This window comes from Manis javanica, chromosome 3 (assembly GCF_040802235.1).
Source record: "Manis javanica isolate MJ-LG chromosome 3, MJ_LKY, whole genome shotgun sequence".
NCBI classification, from domain to species: domain Eukaryota; kingdom Metazoa; phylum Chordata; class Mammalia; order Pholidota; family Manidae; genus Manis; species Manis javanica.
In genome coordinates, this window is record NC_133158.1 from 194,756,349 (window position 1) to 194,773,808 (window position 17,460).

At 36.6% G+C, this 17,460-nt stretch overlaps 1 protein-coding gene across 6 annotated transcripts in view; it reads right to left on the reverse strand.

Moving 5' to 3' along the window:
• The window catches only part of ARFIP1 (ARF interacting protein 1), a 129,346-nt gene extending 112,053 nt beyond the window's left edge, over nucleotides 1-17,293 (reverse strand). Inside the window, exons 1-2 of one of the 6 annotated variants that reach the window (XM_017673813.3) lie at nucleotides 17,029-17,269; nucleotides 638-717 (exon numbers count right to left, since the gene is read on the reverse strand). In XM_017673813.3, the coding sequence (XP_017529302.3) occupies nucleotides 638-715 (78 nt within the window). In that variant the 5' untranslated portion in view covers nucleotides 716-717; nucleotides 17,029-17,269. Of the gene's footprint in view, nucleotides 1-637; nucleotides 718-16,692; nucleotides 16,933-17,028 lie in introns of those variants that run through there. The other 5 variants (XM_017673814.3, XM_073232569.1, XM_017673811.3 and 2 more) reach the window with 5 other exon arrangements.
• Nucleotides 17,294-17,460: the final 167 nt, after the last annotated feature.

Below are 17,460 nucleotides of genomic sequence, written 5' to 3' on the forward strand. Positions count from 1 at the left end.
CTATGGAAGTACTACTCTGTAAATCTTTAAGCACTACAAATATGAGAGGCATTATTAGTATTATGTTTTCAAAAAAATCTGGTGACTTGAATTCAACATAAAGTTAACTCCTTAAAGTCTTTATCTTTATTCTAAGGAAATAAACAGTGGTTTTTAGGTGGTATATATTAAAATCACCTGTAGAACTTCCAAAAAAAATACACATGGTCCAGTGTCTATCACTGTAGATTCAGATTTAGAGAGTCTGAAGTGAAGCCCAGAACTCAGGGTCTTTTTTAACTCTACACTTGAATTCTGATGCATACCTAACTAGAGAGAGCATACGGGAGGAGATGAGCTCAAATGTGAGCCTACTACTGCTATTATTTCAACAGAAACCTCATTTCATATTTAAGTTAAAAACTACAGTTTGACCCCAGCTTTTATGGTCCTTCTTATGAGACAAGGATACTCGATGCCCAAAGGCCAACGGTAATTTACTTCCATAACAAACAAATCTCTCTCTTCTCCAACCCCTTTATGTGTATCAAAGAGTTAACACAGAATGGCATATGCTTAGACCAACTCAGTCAATTAGACAGTCTAAAACTTTGAGATAGGCTGACTTTAAAAAATAATATAAATACCACCCCATCACCTCAAAATTATACTTGACTTCTTCTGTGGCTGGCTTAGATGCACCCAGAGTTGAAGTATCATTGCTGCAGTCAGACATACCTAAAAGTAAAATATGTTAAGCACACGTTAAATAATTTAGTTAAAAGAGCTTTATCACCATCACCGATATTCCTACAAATAGCCCACAACATAGCTAATTAATGTGTAGTCAGAATTTGCTTTACAAAACTATCTACAAACATATGAATGTCTATGGAGTATAACAGGTAAATAATTCTAAAAACAAGCAAAAATTCAGAGAAACTATTTATGCAGAATGTAAAAATATGTCAATGATTAAAAAATAATTTCATAAAATAATTTTAGATAAGAAAAAAACTTCCACTTGCTTAAAAGATGAAAAAACTCAGATCCAAAGCTATCTGATGCCAGAATATCAGTAATGTATGGTCTTTATAAAACCCAAGTTTCAGATCCGTACTCAGACCTCTTCCACTTCCCTGGCCAATGATCCTTTGTACTGATGTGACTACTCATTGTCAATAAAAGTTTAATGAGCTATTTCTCCTAGTTTATTTAACAGCATTTGAAGAATGTCAACTATATATGAAGAACTCTATTGGTCACTAAGGAGAAAGAAGAATAAAATCTAATCCAGGTTCTAAGAGTACTCTGAATCTAATCAGGGAGACATAAATAATTACAAGACATCATGTTAGGTAATATAATGCAAAGAAATATTTACCCTTGAAATATATTCACTGGAAGGAACAATGTTACTGTTGTCCGAATCCAATAACAAATAAGAAAATAATACAACACGAATAGGTGGGATTTATCCCAGGAATACAAGACTGGTTCCATTAGCAAATCTATTAATACTGTATTCAGAAATCTAAGGGGAAAAACTATGGCTTTCTCCACAGATGCTGAGGTATCTTTTGATAAAATTCAACACCCATTCAAAATTCTACAGTCAAGGAAAGAGGAATTGAGGTAGATTTTCTCGACATTATAAAAGAAAAATACACACACACACACACACTTTAGTCCTACAACCATTATCTTATTTATCTAATCTGTAAATATAAAGAAATAATACTTCTTCCACTAAGATCAGGAACAATATAAAGAGGTCCACCATTTCTGCTACTATTCAATGTTGTACTAGAGACTTCAGCTAATCTAACTAGACATAAGAAATCAATTAGAGGAATAATAGGGAAAGATGTAGTAAAACTATCGCTACGTGCAGATGATATGACAGTATACCTGAAAACCTCCAAAGAATCAATGGTGAAACTTAAAAAAAAAGAATTCAGTTAAGAAGTAGGATACAAATTAACATACAAAAATCAACAGTTTTTATATACAAAAGCAATAATTAATTAGAGGACACACTAACAGAGAAAAACCCCACATACGATAGCAACAAAGAAGATTAAACATTTAGGAATAAATTAAAGATGTATAAAATCTATATGTTTAAACACTACTGAGAGACACTAAAAACTTGAGCAATGGAAAGACATCCCCTGTTCTTGGATAGGATGGCAACAATATAAAGATGTCATTTCTCTCTCTGTCAATGTACAAATTTAATGCAAAACAAATACTAATAAGCTATTTTATATAGTCAGACAGGTTGATATGGAAAATCAAACATGCAAGAATAGGCTGAAACAGGAAAATCCCAGGGGTCTAGCTTTATCAGGTATTAAAATATACTGTAAACACCTGTAATTGAATCACTAGGGTACCAGCTCATGAATGGACAGAGACCTGTAGAATAGATTAAATCTGGAATTAGACATGAATATCTATAGAAATTTACTGTATGACAAAAGATGGTACCTCAAATCACTGAAGTGCAGATGGGCTTTTCAATACAATATGATAGAAAAACTAGGTTGTCATTTGGATAAATATGTAATTAGATCCATATCTTGTACCATACACAATAATAAACTTCAAATGCACTGGGAATCTAGATGTAAAAAATGAAACCATAGAAAGTTCTAAAACAAAGCACAGGTGAACTGCACTTTAAACTTGCATGTATTAAAAGGCTTTCTAATTCTGATTAAGAACCCAGAGGCGATTTTTAAAAATTGGTAACTTTGACTAAATAAAAATCTTTTAAAAATTGTATGACATAAATGCTATAGACAAAGACAAAGATAGCTAAAAAATTAGGATAAAATATTCACAATGTATGGCACAACAGGCTAATGTCCATAATATATAAAGAACTCTTAAAAATAAAGGGAAAATAAGACCAAAACCAGATAGAAAGCAGGAAAAAGACAATTCACCATAAAAGATATTAAAATAGCCCTCCAAAATATTAAAAATGCTCAAATTCACTCATAATTAGAGAAATGCAAGTTCAAATAACACTGAGATTCTATTTCTCACCCTATTAGAATGGCAAAAAATTTTAAAATAGAACAAAATATTCTGTTAGTGAGGATGTTAAGGAAACAGGCACTCTCATATATTGCTGATGGGAATACAAATTGGCACAATGACTCTAGAGAGAACTTTGGTGCAGCAGTCCCCCCTTATCCATGGGGGATATGTTCAAAGATCCCCAGTGGATGCCTGAAACTGTGGACAGTATTGAACCCTATATATAGTTTTTTCCTATATATACATATGATAAATTTAATTTATAAATTAGGCACAGTAAGAGATTGACAACAAAAACTAATAATAAAGAGAACAATTTTAACAATATACTGTAATAAAAGTCATGTGGATGCGGTCTCTCTCTCTCAAAATATCTTACTATACTGTACTCATGCTTCTTCTTGTGATGATGTGAGATAATAAAATGCAAACATGATGAGATGAAGGTAAATGACACAAGCACTGTAATACTGTACTAGGCTGATATTGACCTTCTGAGAATATGTCAGGAGGAGGATCATTTGCTATAGACCATGGCTGACAGTAGGTATTGAAACCCTGGAAAGTAAAATGGCAGGTAAGAGGAGACTACTGTAAGGCCCAACAAAATCATGTATGCACTTACCCTGGACCCAGCAATACCATTTTTGGGAATACATGTCCAACAACAGAAAAATACATACACATTACAGCATCCTTCATAATTCATTCTTTATAATATTAGAAACAGCTTAAATGTCTATACATAGGTAAGTGATTGAATAAACTGATATATACAAACAATAGAGTACTATGCAACAGTTGAAAAAGAGAAGGAAAATCTCTGATATGGAGTGATTTTCAGAACATACTGTTACATGAAAAAGCAAAGCCGCAAAATACCTCTAGATAGGCTGCTTTCATGTAAGAACAAAGGGGATTTATGAAAACACATATTTCTGCTCAATGGAACAAATGAAGTGTAAAAAGGATAAACCAGAAAGTAAGGAGAGAAGTTATTTACAGGGGCAGGTGAGAAAAGAATGGAAAGAGGTAGGAAATGGGAATAGGGTATAAGGGACAAAGAGGAGTGACACTTCTCTGGATATACATTTTAAAATAATTCTTACTGTTGGAATCATAGTAATTTTCATACACCCTTCATTAAAAGAAAAATAATTAAAACCAACCTGGATTTGAGGAGAACTAAAAATGGTATAAAAACACCAACAAATGAACCTAAGGGAAGGGAAGGGGGTAGAGAGAAAGGGGAGAATGGGGAGAAAAAGGGAGAAGGAAGTTGGGAGGGAACAAAAGGAAGGGAAGGAGAAAAGAAGTATCCTGACGGGACACTCTACGACTACAAAAAGAATTGTATATTAATACAGTTAGTAAAAGGGCTTCTCACAGAGGTATGGGTTAATAACACTGAAGTTACTGTATGTGTATAACTGAATTGAACACATACTAAATTAGCATGTACATAATGAGAACTAGCTTTCTCACTGTTGGAGAAAGGTGTTATAAACAAAGAAATGAGAAATGCTAAAAATAAGCTCTGTGGTGTGGGGCTGGAATCTGTTATCAATATAAACTCATGGTTTTTAATACATGTATATGTAAAGGTTTCCTAGCTTTGTTCACTGAGAGGGCCTAGAACCAGTGATACTCAATAATAATGAGTACACCTGGTGCTCAGATCGTGGTCTCTAAACACCATTCTCCAATAAAAGCAATCATTTCTTAAGAAGTGCGTGGACCTAAGGCTGGGGCATGGAAAATACAAGAGGAGCCCGGAATATTTTCTGTTATCAAAAAACAAAGAAAAGTTTTTAAAAAGATGGGAGTTCGTCATAAAAGCACAGGAGCCAACCTGAAGGAGTTCCTGATGGGCAATGCTATAACAAATTGAGCAACAAAATAAATAATGATAGTACTGGATTTCAGCCTGTAGAATAAAACTACTATTTGTATGTCCATACCAATATAAATAATTAAATAAATAAGAAAATGGGAGTAAAGACACAATTATTCCTCACAAATGAATCTCAATTAATAAACAGAAAAGAAGGAGGAAAACAAAATCACCATCAGGCAAACATTACAGTAATAATGTAGATAAGATCAACTGATAGATGCTAAAATTAGAGGGCAAAGTTTCAGGAGAAAAAGGATTTACATGATCTCCACTTATCTTCCACAAGATACTTATCAACTGAAAAGGGAAAAGGTAGCAAATGAACAAACTCAACAAGTTTAAGGTATTCAAGTTATTACCCGTAGAAACATGTAACAATATTAAAACCCTTTGATACACTGAATTGAGAAGGACATACCATTTTTGTGGTATTCTTGCCAAAAATGCATATGCTCAGTACAGTCATTAGAAAAACACTGAACAAACCCCAAACTGAGGGGCATTCTACAAAATAATTCATCAGTAGTCTTCAAAAGGGTAATGATAATGAAAGACAAGGAAAGTGTTAAGAAACCTACAGAATGAAATGGTGAAATCACTAAATTCAGTAAGGTTTCCTAGATAGGATTGTGGAACAGAAAAAGGGCAGTTACTTCAAAGTTTGGTGAAATTCTAATAGTGTCTGTAGTTTAGTTAATAATATGGTACCAATTCTAATTTCCTATTCTTGATAATTATATTGTGGTTATATAAGATGTCAGTATTAGTGCAATGGGGAATGTGGGGGGAACTTGGTGATGGGGGGAGTCTGGTAAACATAATGTTCCTCATGTACTTGTAATGATACCAAAAAAAAAAAATGGATGTCAGTATTAGTGAAAAAGGGGTGAGTAATATAAGGAAATTCTCTTACTATTTTTGCAAATCTAAAATTAGATCAAGATAAGTTTTTTTTTTTTAAATAATAAGGAATTCTGAGCAAAGGTAGAGAAACTGCCTGTACGCGGAAGGACAAAATCTTTTCCACTAAGGGAAGAATGAAAGGAGGAAGGTACCCATGGAGACAGTGAAGAATGGAATGGGAAATGGAAGAAAGGTAAGACAGTTCATTTTTGCTGTTTTTACTTTCTTGTGAAGTGGGAGTTATCATCTGCTCCTCTGTGTTAAACAGTAGCACCAATTAGGAAAATAGGTCATTGCCATCCACCTTAAGAAAAGACAAAATAATCCCAGGCAGACAAGGAAATAGGGAATCAAATTTCTGAGAATTACAGAGATAGGAACTAAATCTGGATTGTATTCATATACTTTAAATGTTCTGACCTTAACATTTTTAAAAAGTTTGCTTATAACTTCAATAACTAACACATTGGGAGAATGACAAGATTTAAAAGTTAATGACTTGCAATTGACGCTGTTTAAGATATATATTTTCTAGTCTTCACACGAATTTACAGTTATCTTTAAAAGTTATCTTCAAAACAGAATAATAAATTACTATTACAAAACTGCCATTAATGTTCAGGCCTCACAGGTCGGTTTATACTGGAGGCCGAAAATGCCTGAAGTTATCTCTAGGGTTTTACTTCTATAAATCAACCAGAGATATTCATTAACTAATGAGTGTAAGAACCAATGACGTATTATGATATGAGTCATAAGAAGTACATATTTGGTCATTCAGATGACCAAATATATATTTCCCAGGTATATACGGTCTTCATCCACAGTTCCTGAAAACACTGCAGAGTCATAAAGGTGAAATGCATGTCTTACCATGTTAATGAGAGACTTTTGGACTGCCACCCAAGGGCGGGGGCTGGAGGCTGAATCAGCGAATGGCCAATAATTTAGTCAATGATGACTATGCAATGAAGCTCTCACAAAAACCCCTGAGACTAACTTACTGCTCTCTGCTTGGTCAGGTCCTGTTTCTCTGTGGGAGAGAGCTTCTAAGCTTGGGGAACCAGAATGCCGCAATGTGCCACAGAGCCAAGCCCCAAGCTCCACTAGGACAGAAGCCCCTTTATTTGAAACCTTGCTCCATATATCTCTTCATCTTGCTGTTAACTTGTATCCTTTACAGTATCCTTTATTAAATTGGTATATGTGTTTTCCTGAATTCTATAGGCCCTTCTGGAAAATTATTCAAACCATCTGTAGCTGGTAGGTCAGAAGCACAGGTTAACTGCCTGGGGCTTGCGACTGGTGTCTGGAGTCTGAGGTGGAGGGCGGTATTGTAGGATGGAGCCCTTAACCTGGGGATTCTGGTGCTGTCTCTGGGCAGATAGCATCAAATTGAGTTGAGTTCTCCAACACCAGCAGGGTGCTATGCGTGAGAAGACCACCAACTGCTTGGTGCTATGTGTGAGAAGACCTCCACCCACATACGTACACAAGTTGGATTGGGTTCCGGGAACCTGGAGTTATACTATTATTACTGCTGTGTATAGTATTGTTATTGTTTATATATATGGAGGAAAAAAATACACCATTGCATTTGGTATCAGAGGAGTGGGATTAACACCTATAAAGTTAATTATTAATTAGTACTTATAAAAATGCATAAATAATATAACCTAAAGTTTATAATTACCTAACTATTTGGGGTTGGTTTTTTTAATTTTCAAAATCACATTTCAATTTCTATAAACTGAATGGACTAGATCCATCCAGAGGGAAATTATGTAAGAACTTTAACATGAAGGAGATTCTAGACCCTGTAACTCCTAAATGCATTTAGGGTCTTCCTAGGACCCAGGAAAAGAGAGGGTAAGAGGTACTAGATTTGCCAGGATCCTGGAAGATAACAGGAAACGAAACACTCCACGACTACCAGAAAAGAAAAAACTGCATTTACAGTCTCCATGATTCCAAGGGGTTAAAGAAAGACTCAGAAGGCTAATACTAAAGTATCTAAGACTGAACGAGTGAGTGCTGTTGAACAGAAATCAAAACATGAGTTTTTTAAACTAAGGTACTCACAACCACAGGGGGGTCTAAAATGCATTAGCAAGGTACAGGAAGGCAGAAATAAACAGGCCAGACATAAACAGGATAAACACAGCACATACTAGAATGAAAATTTACACTCTGTTTACCAGAATATAATATGGAATCTGAAGCAAGATTCACTTGAATAAAACAATACACATAAGTCTTCTAAATTTTTTTTTTAATTTTTATGATAAAAATTTGAACATTTGAAGAGTTATTCTTTATAGGAGTCCTTTAGTAAAAAAACAAGAGAACTATAAATAATTATAATATATAGTACCAAGCAGCTCTGTTTGGTGAGTCGAGGACAATGCTAAGGAGTTAAATACAGAAAAATGAGGACAAGAAGTAGTAAAACTTGGACTTGCTTTGATCTGAATTTACTGTTTCTTTAGACTGTGATCTTTGATATCAAGAGACTGGTTACTGGGATAAAGATTAAAGAAAGTGGCTCTGTTTCTTTCATTCTTGATGTAATCTATAGGAATATATCTACTTTTCCTCACTCAGGATAAATATGAAGAGAACAGTTAAGACTGTTTAAAATTTGGTAATTTGATATACTAACTTGTTTATAATAAGAAAGAGTTAAAATACAGAGTGATACATACATAACTACATATGTTTAAGAGTTAAAAACTACTGTCCAAAATACAGAAGCTTTCTGTTTTAGTCAAAACAATCTAAAATACTTTTTATGATGGTAGCTTTCTTAGCATAGGGAAAGAATTCTTTTCCCTACCATCCAAAGCAAATCATAGTGAACTGAAAATAGTTTATCACACAGTATGTTCAAAGTACATTACATTTCCTTTCAAAAGTAGAATGACCAAATAAAAAGAAATAATAAAGGATAATTTATATTGTGCTGCTGTCTTTATGTCAACAACTATCTGGTATCTGTAAAACCTATTCAGCTAGATGCCAATAAATCCATTAGATAGTGATAAATTATGTTCAAGTTGCTTATTAAGATGAACACATCAGACAGATAAATCAAAATAGGAAGCTCTGACAAAATACAGTTAATTCTCAATTATATGTGGTAATGGTAAGCAATCTAAAAGTCAACCTAACAAATATTTAACTATTCCCATCCCCATCATAATTTCCACCTTTTAACTAAGTAACAAAATTAACTGTTTGGAGGAGTCTTTTTATTTTCCCCATTCAGATTGGGTTACAGAGAAACCAATGAGAAGTAAAATGATAAGACACTCAAAACTAAATTACTCCTTGAAAAGAAAACTAGCTATAAATAAACTCTGAATTATTCAGTATACTGTGGCCTCATTCTTCATAGATGGCTAGCTGAGTTCCTGAACATGAGCAGTGAAGCCAACCAAGGACCAAGAGTATTGGAAAGTTACTTTAATTCTGTTACAAAATTCCCAAAACCATATAAAATAAACCTTTTAATATTTATAGGTAACTTTTTTAATGGAAAAAAGCTCAGGGTTAATATTGTAACCATATAGCTTAATTTACATACAAAAATATTTATAAAATATATGTATACAAATGAGTTAGTGTATGTTTCCTAGAAGCAACCCCAGCAATAATGAGCACACTTAGTGCCCAGATCTTGGTTTCTAATACCATTCCTCAATAAAGGGAACCAGTGCTCCTCAGAAATGGCCGATTCTAAGACTGGGGCAGGAAATACATAAGATGGGTGTGGAGTGTCTTGCAGTGCCAGAAATTAAGAAAGTACTAAAACAAAAAATGAACTCACAATGATGGGAATATGTGAAAGGAATATAGGAAACAACTGAAAGAGCTTCCAATGGCCAAAGCTGGAATAATTTGAGCAACAAAATAAAGTAGCACTGGATTATAACTCAAAGTATAAAATGAATATTGATGAATCAATACTGATATAAATGACTGAATAAATTATTAAACTGGGGTTCAAGGCAAATCTCTCTTGCTGAATAAAAAAATTTTTGCACACATGCCATTTTCAGGCAGTGGTACATAACTCCCAACTTCTTAACTGTGCCCTTCACCTAGTGACCTTCTTAAAAGCACAAAATGTGAAGGGAGGTGGAGAGAAGTAACTTCACAGAGCATAAACCTAACAAACTCTTTCTCAAACCTGGTGATAAAGGTCAACATTAACAAGGGTACAGCATACTACTGATAGCAATTACCCTTGATATGATATAACGAGAATGGTACTTTACCCCTGTGGTCTTTCACCCAAAAATACTTCGCCGAGTTTACCCATGAGAAAAGCATCAGATAAATCCCAACTGAGGGACAGTCTACAAAATACCTGACCAGTAATTCTCACAACTATCAACTTGTCATCAAAAACAAAGAGCCTGAGAAACTGTTAACACCAAGAGGACCCGTGGCAACCAAATGTATCATAGCAACCTACATTGGGTCCTAGAATAGGAAAAGAACATTAGGAGAAACCTGAGGTAATCTGAACATGTTAGTTCATAATACTAACTGCTCCATGAATTGTGATAAATGTGCCATATTGATGTAGTATGTTAGTAATGGGAAACTGGACATGGGGTATACAGGAATCTATACTCTTTGCAGTAATTCTGTAAATCTGAAACTATTCTAAAATAAGAGTATATTATAAAACAATCTAAGAATACTGTATTTTATTTTACAATAATTACTTTCAGTAATTACTATTCATATAAATGTTAAAATAATTTGTTTTCATGAACTTAAATAGTGTAACTGTCAACTACTACTATTTTAATTACTACCTTTATAAATGTTCATATTCAAAATACCATTATTACAAAATGAAATCTTTAATACCACCAACTTGGAAGTTCAATCCATATTTAGTTGTCAGGCACTGAGCTAGGTCCTAGGGAATCAATAATGAGCCAAAAAAAAAAAAAAGTAAGATGTGGTTCCTGTCTTCGTGGAGTTTGGAGACAATGGAAAAGACAATTATATAATCATGCAAGTAAATGTAAATCACAACTGTGGTAAATGTCTGATGTTACTACCTAATCTAGGAGGTTATAGAGTATTCCCTAAGGAAGCAAAACTTCAGTTGAGGTGTGACGGATGGCTAGGAGCTAACAAATCGAGTGAATGTAAAGAAAGAGTAGCCCAGACAGGAAGACAAGCATGTCTGCAAAGGTCTTGCAATGGCCAAGGGCAAGGCAATTCAAAGGACTGAAGGAGGCCAGCATGGATGACTGGATAGTTATGCAGAACATGGGAAAAGATGAGGCTGGAGGGGGCTCAGTGATGTTAAAGAGTTTTATTTTTAACCTAGAAGCTATGGAAGCCATAAAAAGACTGGGTAAGAGGAGCAGAGAGTGACAGTCAGATGTATGTTTCAAAATAAATCACTGTGACTTCAGGATGGAAAAACAGAGAGGGGCCAAAATAGAAGTGGGTAGACTAAGAATGGAGGTTATTATAGAAACTTCAGGCAAGATGATGGTAACAAGCTGAAGTGGTGGTAGTGGAAATGGGAAAAGTAGATAGATTCAAGAGACATTTTAGAAAGTAATATTAATAAAACTTGTTGACAGTCTGGATATATCAGGGAGAGGGAGTTATTAAGGATCACACCTAGTTTTCTGGATTTTACAACTGGAAAGATAATGGAGTCATTTACTGAAATGAGGAACAAAGTAAGAATCAATATTTGCGAAAGGGGCTGGGAGTGAGGGGGAATCAGTTTAAACATACTGTATTTCAGATATCTTTAATATATTCAAGATAGGTATATATATCAAAAAGCAAGATATTCAGGTCTAGAGCTCAGAGGACATAGAAAACATCCATGCCCTTAGAAAAGCTGACATGTTTATCCTACAAAAGCAGTTAACTATAATTATAATCCCCAAATATCAAGAAAAATGTTAAGGACTTTGACCATTTGGTTTTAGTTAAGACAAAAAACTGAGAGAAACATTCCAATAATATTTCATCAGCTAAAACAAAAGTTGCTAGGCACCATGAGGAGCACAAAGATTTTTAAAATCATGGGTCAATAGTATAATAATTACATCACTAACTGAATAGTATGTTAAAGGTTCAGCAGGGCTGGCCAATGTAGTTGGAAATATTCAATACCTACCCAATAAAGTAGCCACTAGCCACATATGGCTACTTTGCACTTGAAATGTGACTGGTGTGACTGAGGAACTGAATTTTTATCTTGTTTAATTTAAACAGCCACATGTGGCTAGTGGCTATGGTATTAGTCCATTTTTAGCTTCCTCATATATTTTGTCTAATCCCCAACAACTTCCTTGTGAATTAATTTAAGGCGGGGGTGGGGTGGGGTGGGAAGGGTACATAGAGATTAGAGAAGTAGAAACTTTCATTCCATATGCCAATTATTTAAGAATATATATTAGTTATATAATTAAAATTTTAATTTTAAAATTAATATGCTATATATAAAAATTAGGCAATACAGAGAGGAAAATAAAGATAATCTGTAAACCTACTTTTAATAATCCACAATTAACATTTAGTCATATATGAAGAGGATCTACATTTTCAACCTTTTGCTAGAACTAACTAACACCAATGGCCCCAGTTACTCTCTTTTTGAGTTTTAATCACATTTTCTCTTCAACCCCACAGCCACAACCCAAACATCTTGGAAATCTTGTTACACAGCCATCATCTCTAGAACTCTGACTCAAAACTGCCAAAAATAAACAATAGTCCACTAACTTTCCTTTTACCACCATTAGCACAAACCTCTGCCACCAATGTCACACACCTTAACTGGAACCCAAACACTTTCCCATAAAGTCATGAGACCCTTCAGTCGCTGTTGAGAAAAGAGAACAAGCTCGGGAGTCAAGCCCCTTTGGTCATGAGTCTTTTGATTCTCCTTTTACTACCTGGGTGACTCTGGACTAATTACTTTTCGTTTCTATACATGTTCTTCATTTGTTAATAGAAAATAGAGTACTACCTAATACACAGATAACATCTATAAAACGTAATGCCTAGCAGGAGTAGCACTCAATAAATGACAACAATTATGAACTTCTGTGTGCCTGGCACTGGCCTAAGATGCTGAAGGTAGCACTCTGAAAGAAAACAGGGAGGATCCCAGCCATCCTGGAAGCTACATGCCATTCATTGGCTTAACCCTCAGGGACTCTTTCCACTGGGGATTTAATTCCTGATTCATCTTTTATCAGGTGTGTGACCCTACACAAAGCACTTTATCTAAGGTCTCAATTTCTTAATTCCTAACATGATAATGTTATCTACTTTACCCACTTGACATGCCTGACATACAAATAAGAATATATGAAAGTGCTTTGTAAATTTTTATATGCTAAATAAACAAAAAGCACTAAACGACAAATAACATACTCTTCTTTCCAATCAGTGTGCCAAGAAGGGGTTACAGATGTCCTGATATAAGGACCCTCTTCTTCCTGACCCTCTAAGCCTTCAGGGAGCCAGGGAGGGGCTGGTTATAATCTGCCATACAAATATCATAATTTTGTGAGTGTGCCATGATGCAGAAGAGAGCCTGGAAACCTTGCTCTAAAACACTCTCATGCCAGCAGAAACTGGAGTTGGCCAACTCACTCCTCTGCCTGGGGGATTTAGGTCTCACCACCAACTGATATTCCTAAGATCCTGTTCTGAAGACAGTGCATTGTACTTTTTTGGTCCTCCCCCAAAGGATGAAAGAGGACCAGTGTGACCATCAGGGAATTGCTAATCCAATGCTACCATAAATACACAAAAAAGCAACAAAATGAAAACTCTTAGGTGAGAATATGGCAAGATACTGCCATATTTTCAGAAAAGATTTCAGCAATTTTCAGCAACTGCTGCCTATGACCATCCTGACAAAAGTTTAGAAGTAATGGAGGAGAGGGTAATATGGTGGGAAGAGGAAAAAGAAAAGGAATAAAGGAAAGAGAAAGAGAGAATATATACTTTTGTCTTGTAAAGAATTGATGAGAGCTATTCAATAGCGTGAGTTATTCAGTGGCTTCCGTGACTACCTTAAATTAGTAGAGACCAAAGGTAACAAGATTATTTTCAGATTATTTTGTTTTATAGTCTTTTTCATGCATTCTAAAACTAACGTTGGTGCATATCTGACCTTTAGATTGTCATGGTCCCTAAGTCATCATGTTCCACATTATGTGGAACTACTCTTCCCAGTTTATACATAAATTTTTAGCTTTTCATGCATAGCCATTATAATCTTAAATTCCCTGTTGAATTTACTCATTCCTCCATCCTGAATTCTGGAATGCATTTATGTCTCCAGGCTCTTACAATGCCAAGTTATTATTTAAAACCTTTTTTCACATTTTCCACTCCTTTTATGTCATAACACACACACACACATACACTACACCAGATCAACAAAATTTATATCCATCCACATGGGAAAACTATCAAATAACACTCCACAGGCCTCTTCCAAATTAGTTTTTTTCTGTCATTCTTCTTGGTATGACATTTAACCAGGTGTTCATCCACTGAAGATTAATCAAGGAAAAGATCTTCTCTTCTTAAGGTCTGACAGAAAATCAGGTGGGAAACCCCAGCTCATGCCAACAAAGATGTGAAGGAAATATGGCTATCTAGAGTAGTTAAGAGCTCACAGTCTGGAGTCTAGCAACCTGGTTTCAACCCTGACTACGCCAGTGTAATTCTGAGCAGATTACTTCAGCATCAGTTAATCATTTAGTTTCAGTCTCTTCATCCATAAAAATGAGGTTTTAGACACATCATAAGGAGTAGATGAGATAGTCAAGCAAAGCACTTAGCATAATACCTGGCACACACTAAGCAAACAAATGTTAATTGTTGTTATGGTGTTAGATATAATCTACCTTCTGACTTTGTCATCACCTTATAATTTAGCATAATCTATTCTTTATAAATTTATGCTTCCTGCTCCCCTAAGTGAGGATGCCAGACAGAAGGAAAATCACTTTATTTTGTGAGCAGAAGTAACTGATTTACACCATACAGGCTATGATGAGCTGTACAGGTCTCTTCAACTTCTAACATTCTATGAAACAAGTGTCAAACATTTAGAACTTCAAACCTAGATCAATAAACACTTCACAACCAAATCAGTAAGTTCAAACATGCACTCTCTAAAGACTTATGTTAAATTTGGAAGGACACTGTTGCTCACCAAGGAGAACAATCATCATACCTACTATCAAGATAAGCAGCAACGCATCCAGAGCTCAGGGACCAGCCACTGAAACACCTCACATGACCTTCGTAGCAAAGGGAGGGCCCAAAGTAGATGCCTCAGGTAAGAAACAAGAAAATGAAAAAAAAATACAACCAAAATTTAAATTTTTTACTCTGAGCTGTACCTAGTAGGTTGGTGGTATTTAATATATATTAAATAATAATAACACATTAATTTATAAATCCACTGAATCTCCACAGCAATGGCCACAAATAGCTATCCCTAAAAAGAAACCTCAAAACCACAGATCAGGAAATAAATAAGTAGACAGTCTTCCTTCCTTCTTTGAACTAGGAAGGAATTTAGAAACACTGAAGTTTTGAAGTAGTTAAACGAGATTTCAGTATATAGCTAGAATCTCTGCATTCTATTCTTCCAAAACAAGCTATTGAAAAAAATAACAGCTCCACAAACTATGTTTTCATTAGCTTCAACAAGACACTGTCTGAGGAGTGGTTTTTAATCTATCTGGAGGTTATATATCTCCTTTGAGAATTTGTTAAGAACGGACATTCTCCTGGGGGTGGGGGATGCACTAAAACAAAACTTTGCACATAATTTCAGGGGTGGGGATAAGGAAGACCCCCTGAAAGTCACCGACCACTAGACCATGGATCCCAAAGCATAAACGAGGATTGAGGCAAATTAATTTATCAATATGAAAAGGAATGAAAGTAACTGAGGCAGAGATTTTAATTCAGAAAATAAAATTAGACATATTCTCTATTTTCTCAGATAATGAATGTTAAACGTGATGGTTGGGAGAATGTGTTGGTCACGCTGAGCAAGGAAAACAAAAAAAACACAGGACAAATGGAAGAAACGTGGAATTGAAACAATACAGAAGTAAGACATATACTAAGATACAGTTGTAGTCACTGATATAGCAGAAGTGAAATGGCCAATTTCTGCAGCTTTAGCACAGGACCGATTTAACGTAACCAATTCTGGTGCAATTTCCATGCCAATGAAGTGAATTAAATGGTAACCGTAAACACACCCTGGCAGATGAAAGCTACACATTTATGAAAAGCCCTCCAAATCTGCCATTTTTCCTTATCGAATAAGAACCGGAGTAAAGAAATTACATAATCTAGGAGAAAACGAAGGGAGGGGAAAAGAAATCCTAACGGGGTGGCTGAAGGATCTGCAGGAAATGTAAACCACAAACTTTTTTTAGATCAAAGGGCTCAAGAGAAAGATAAGAACAAAACAAAGGAAGTAATAAGAAAATAAAGGAGAAGGAAAAAGGGTCTAGAAACTGTTCTTTAAAAGAACAAAAACCCTTTCCTTTTTCTAGACACGGAAACAGTAGTAACTCTGCGAAGAGGAACGAATCAGAAGACGACAGCACAACTTCCTTCCCAAACTCCAGCATTCCCGGGACGTCCTCACAAGCACAGTCAGACTTGGGACATTTCACAGGCAATTAAGGCTCCTCCTCCCTGCACCACTGCCCGAGGAGCCTCTCGGAGGGGCTATCACTATCCCCGCTCTCACTGCAGGAGAGCGGAAATGGGGGATGCAGGGAAAGGAGAGAAATAAAGGCTGGACACCAAACCTGAAGGTGGCCCACTCCGAGAATTAGTCGAGAAAGACCTGGATACTGCAACCCCTTTCCCACCCAATGCATGCAAGCTGAGAGGGTGCTGCCCTGGAAGGGCCAGTCCTCCTTCATCAGTCTGTTTCAGTGGCACACTCGGACGACAGCAGGAACTTAGGGGCAGAAACCGAAGACCGAGTACTTGGGCGCCTATGGCACAGGTGAAGGATAGACGTGCCCTGTGAAAGTCCGGAATGGCAAACCCCAGAAGCACGGTGCCCGCCCCTGCCAACCACCGCAGACCAGCGGCCTCCTCCCGCCTCCTTCCCGGCGGGGGGGCAGCTCCGCCCTCACCTGTCTGCGGGGGACCCGGCAGCTCTCACGTCGAAGACTATCCCTGCAGCTGCTCTCTGGAATCGCCTCAACGCTGGCAAGAAGTTAGCGGAAACGCGTCCTGGGCCTTTTCCTTCCTCCCCTCCCCCCACGCACCTCGGATCCTCGGGGGCGGGGAGCAGCTGCAGCTGTCACAGCCTCACACTGACCAACCGACGAGGACACAGAGGCCGCCGGCCTCTCCACCCAGCCTGCGGGACCAGCGCCGAGAGCAGCGGAGCCGGAAGTGAGGAGACCGGAAGTAGGGTAGTCCTGGCCCTGGACGGCCCCTCTCTCCCTCAATCTGGCTCGGCCCGGCCGCATCTCGATGGTGCCAGCACGCTTCCCTGGAGGCCCCCTCCGCCCCTCTCCAGGAGTCTGGCCCCGCCCCTCCCGCTGCGGCCCTAGCAACCA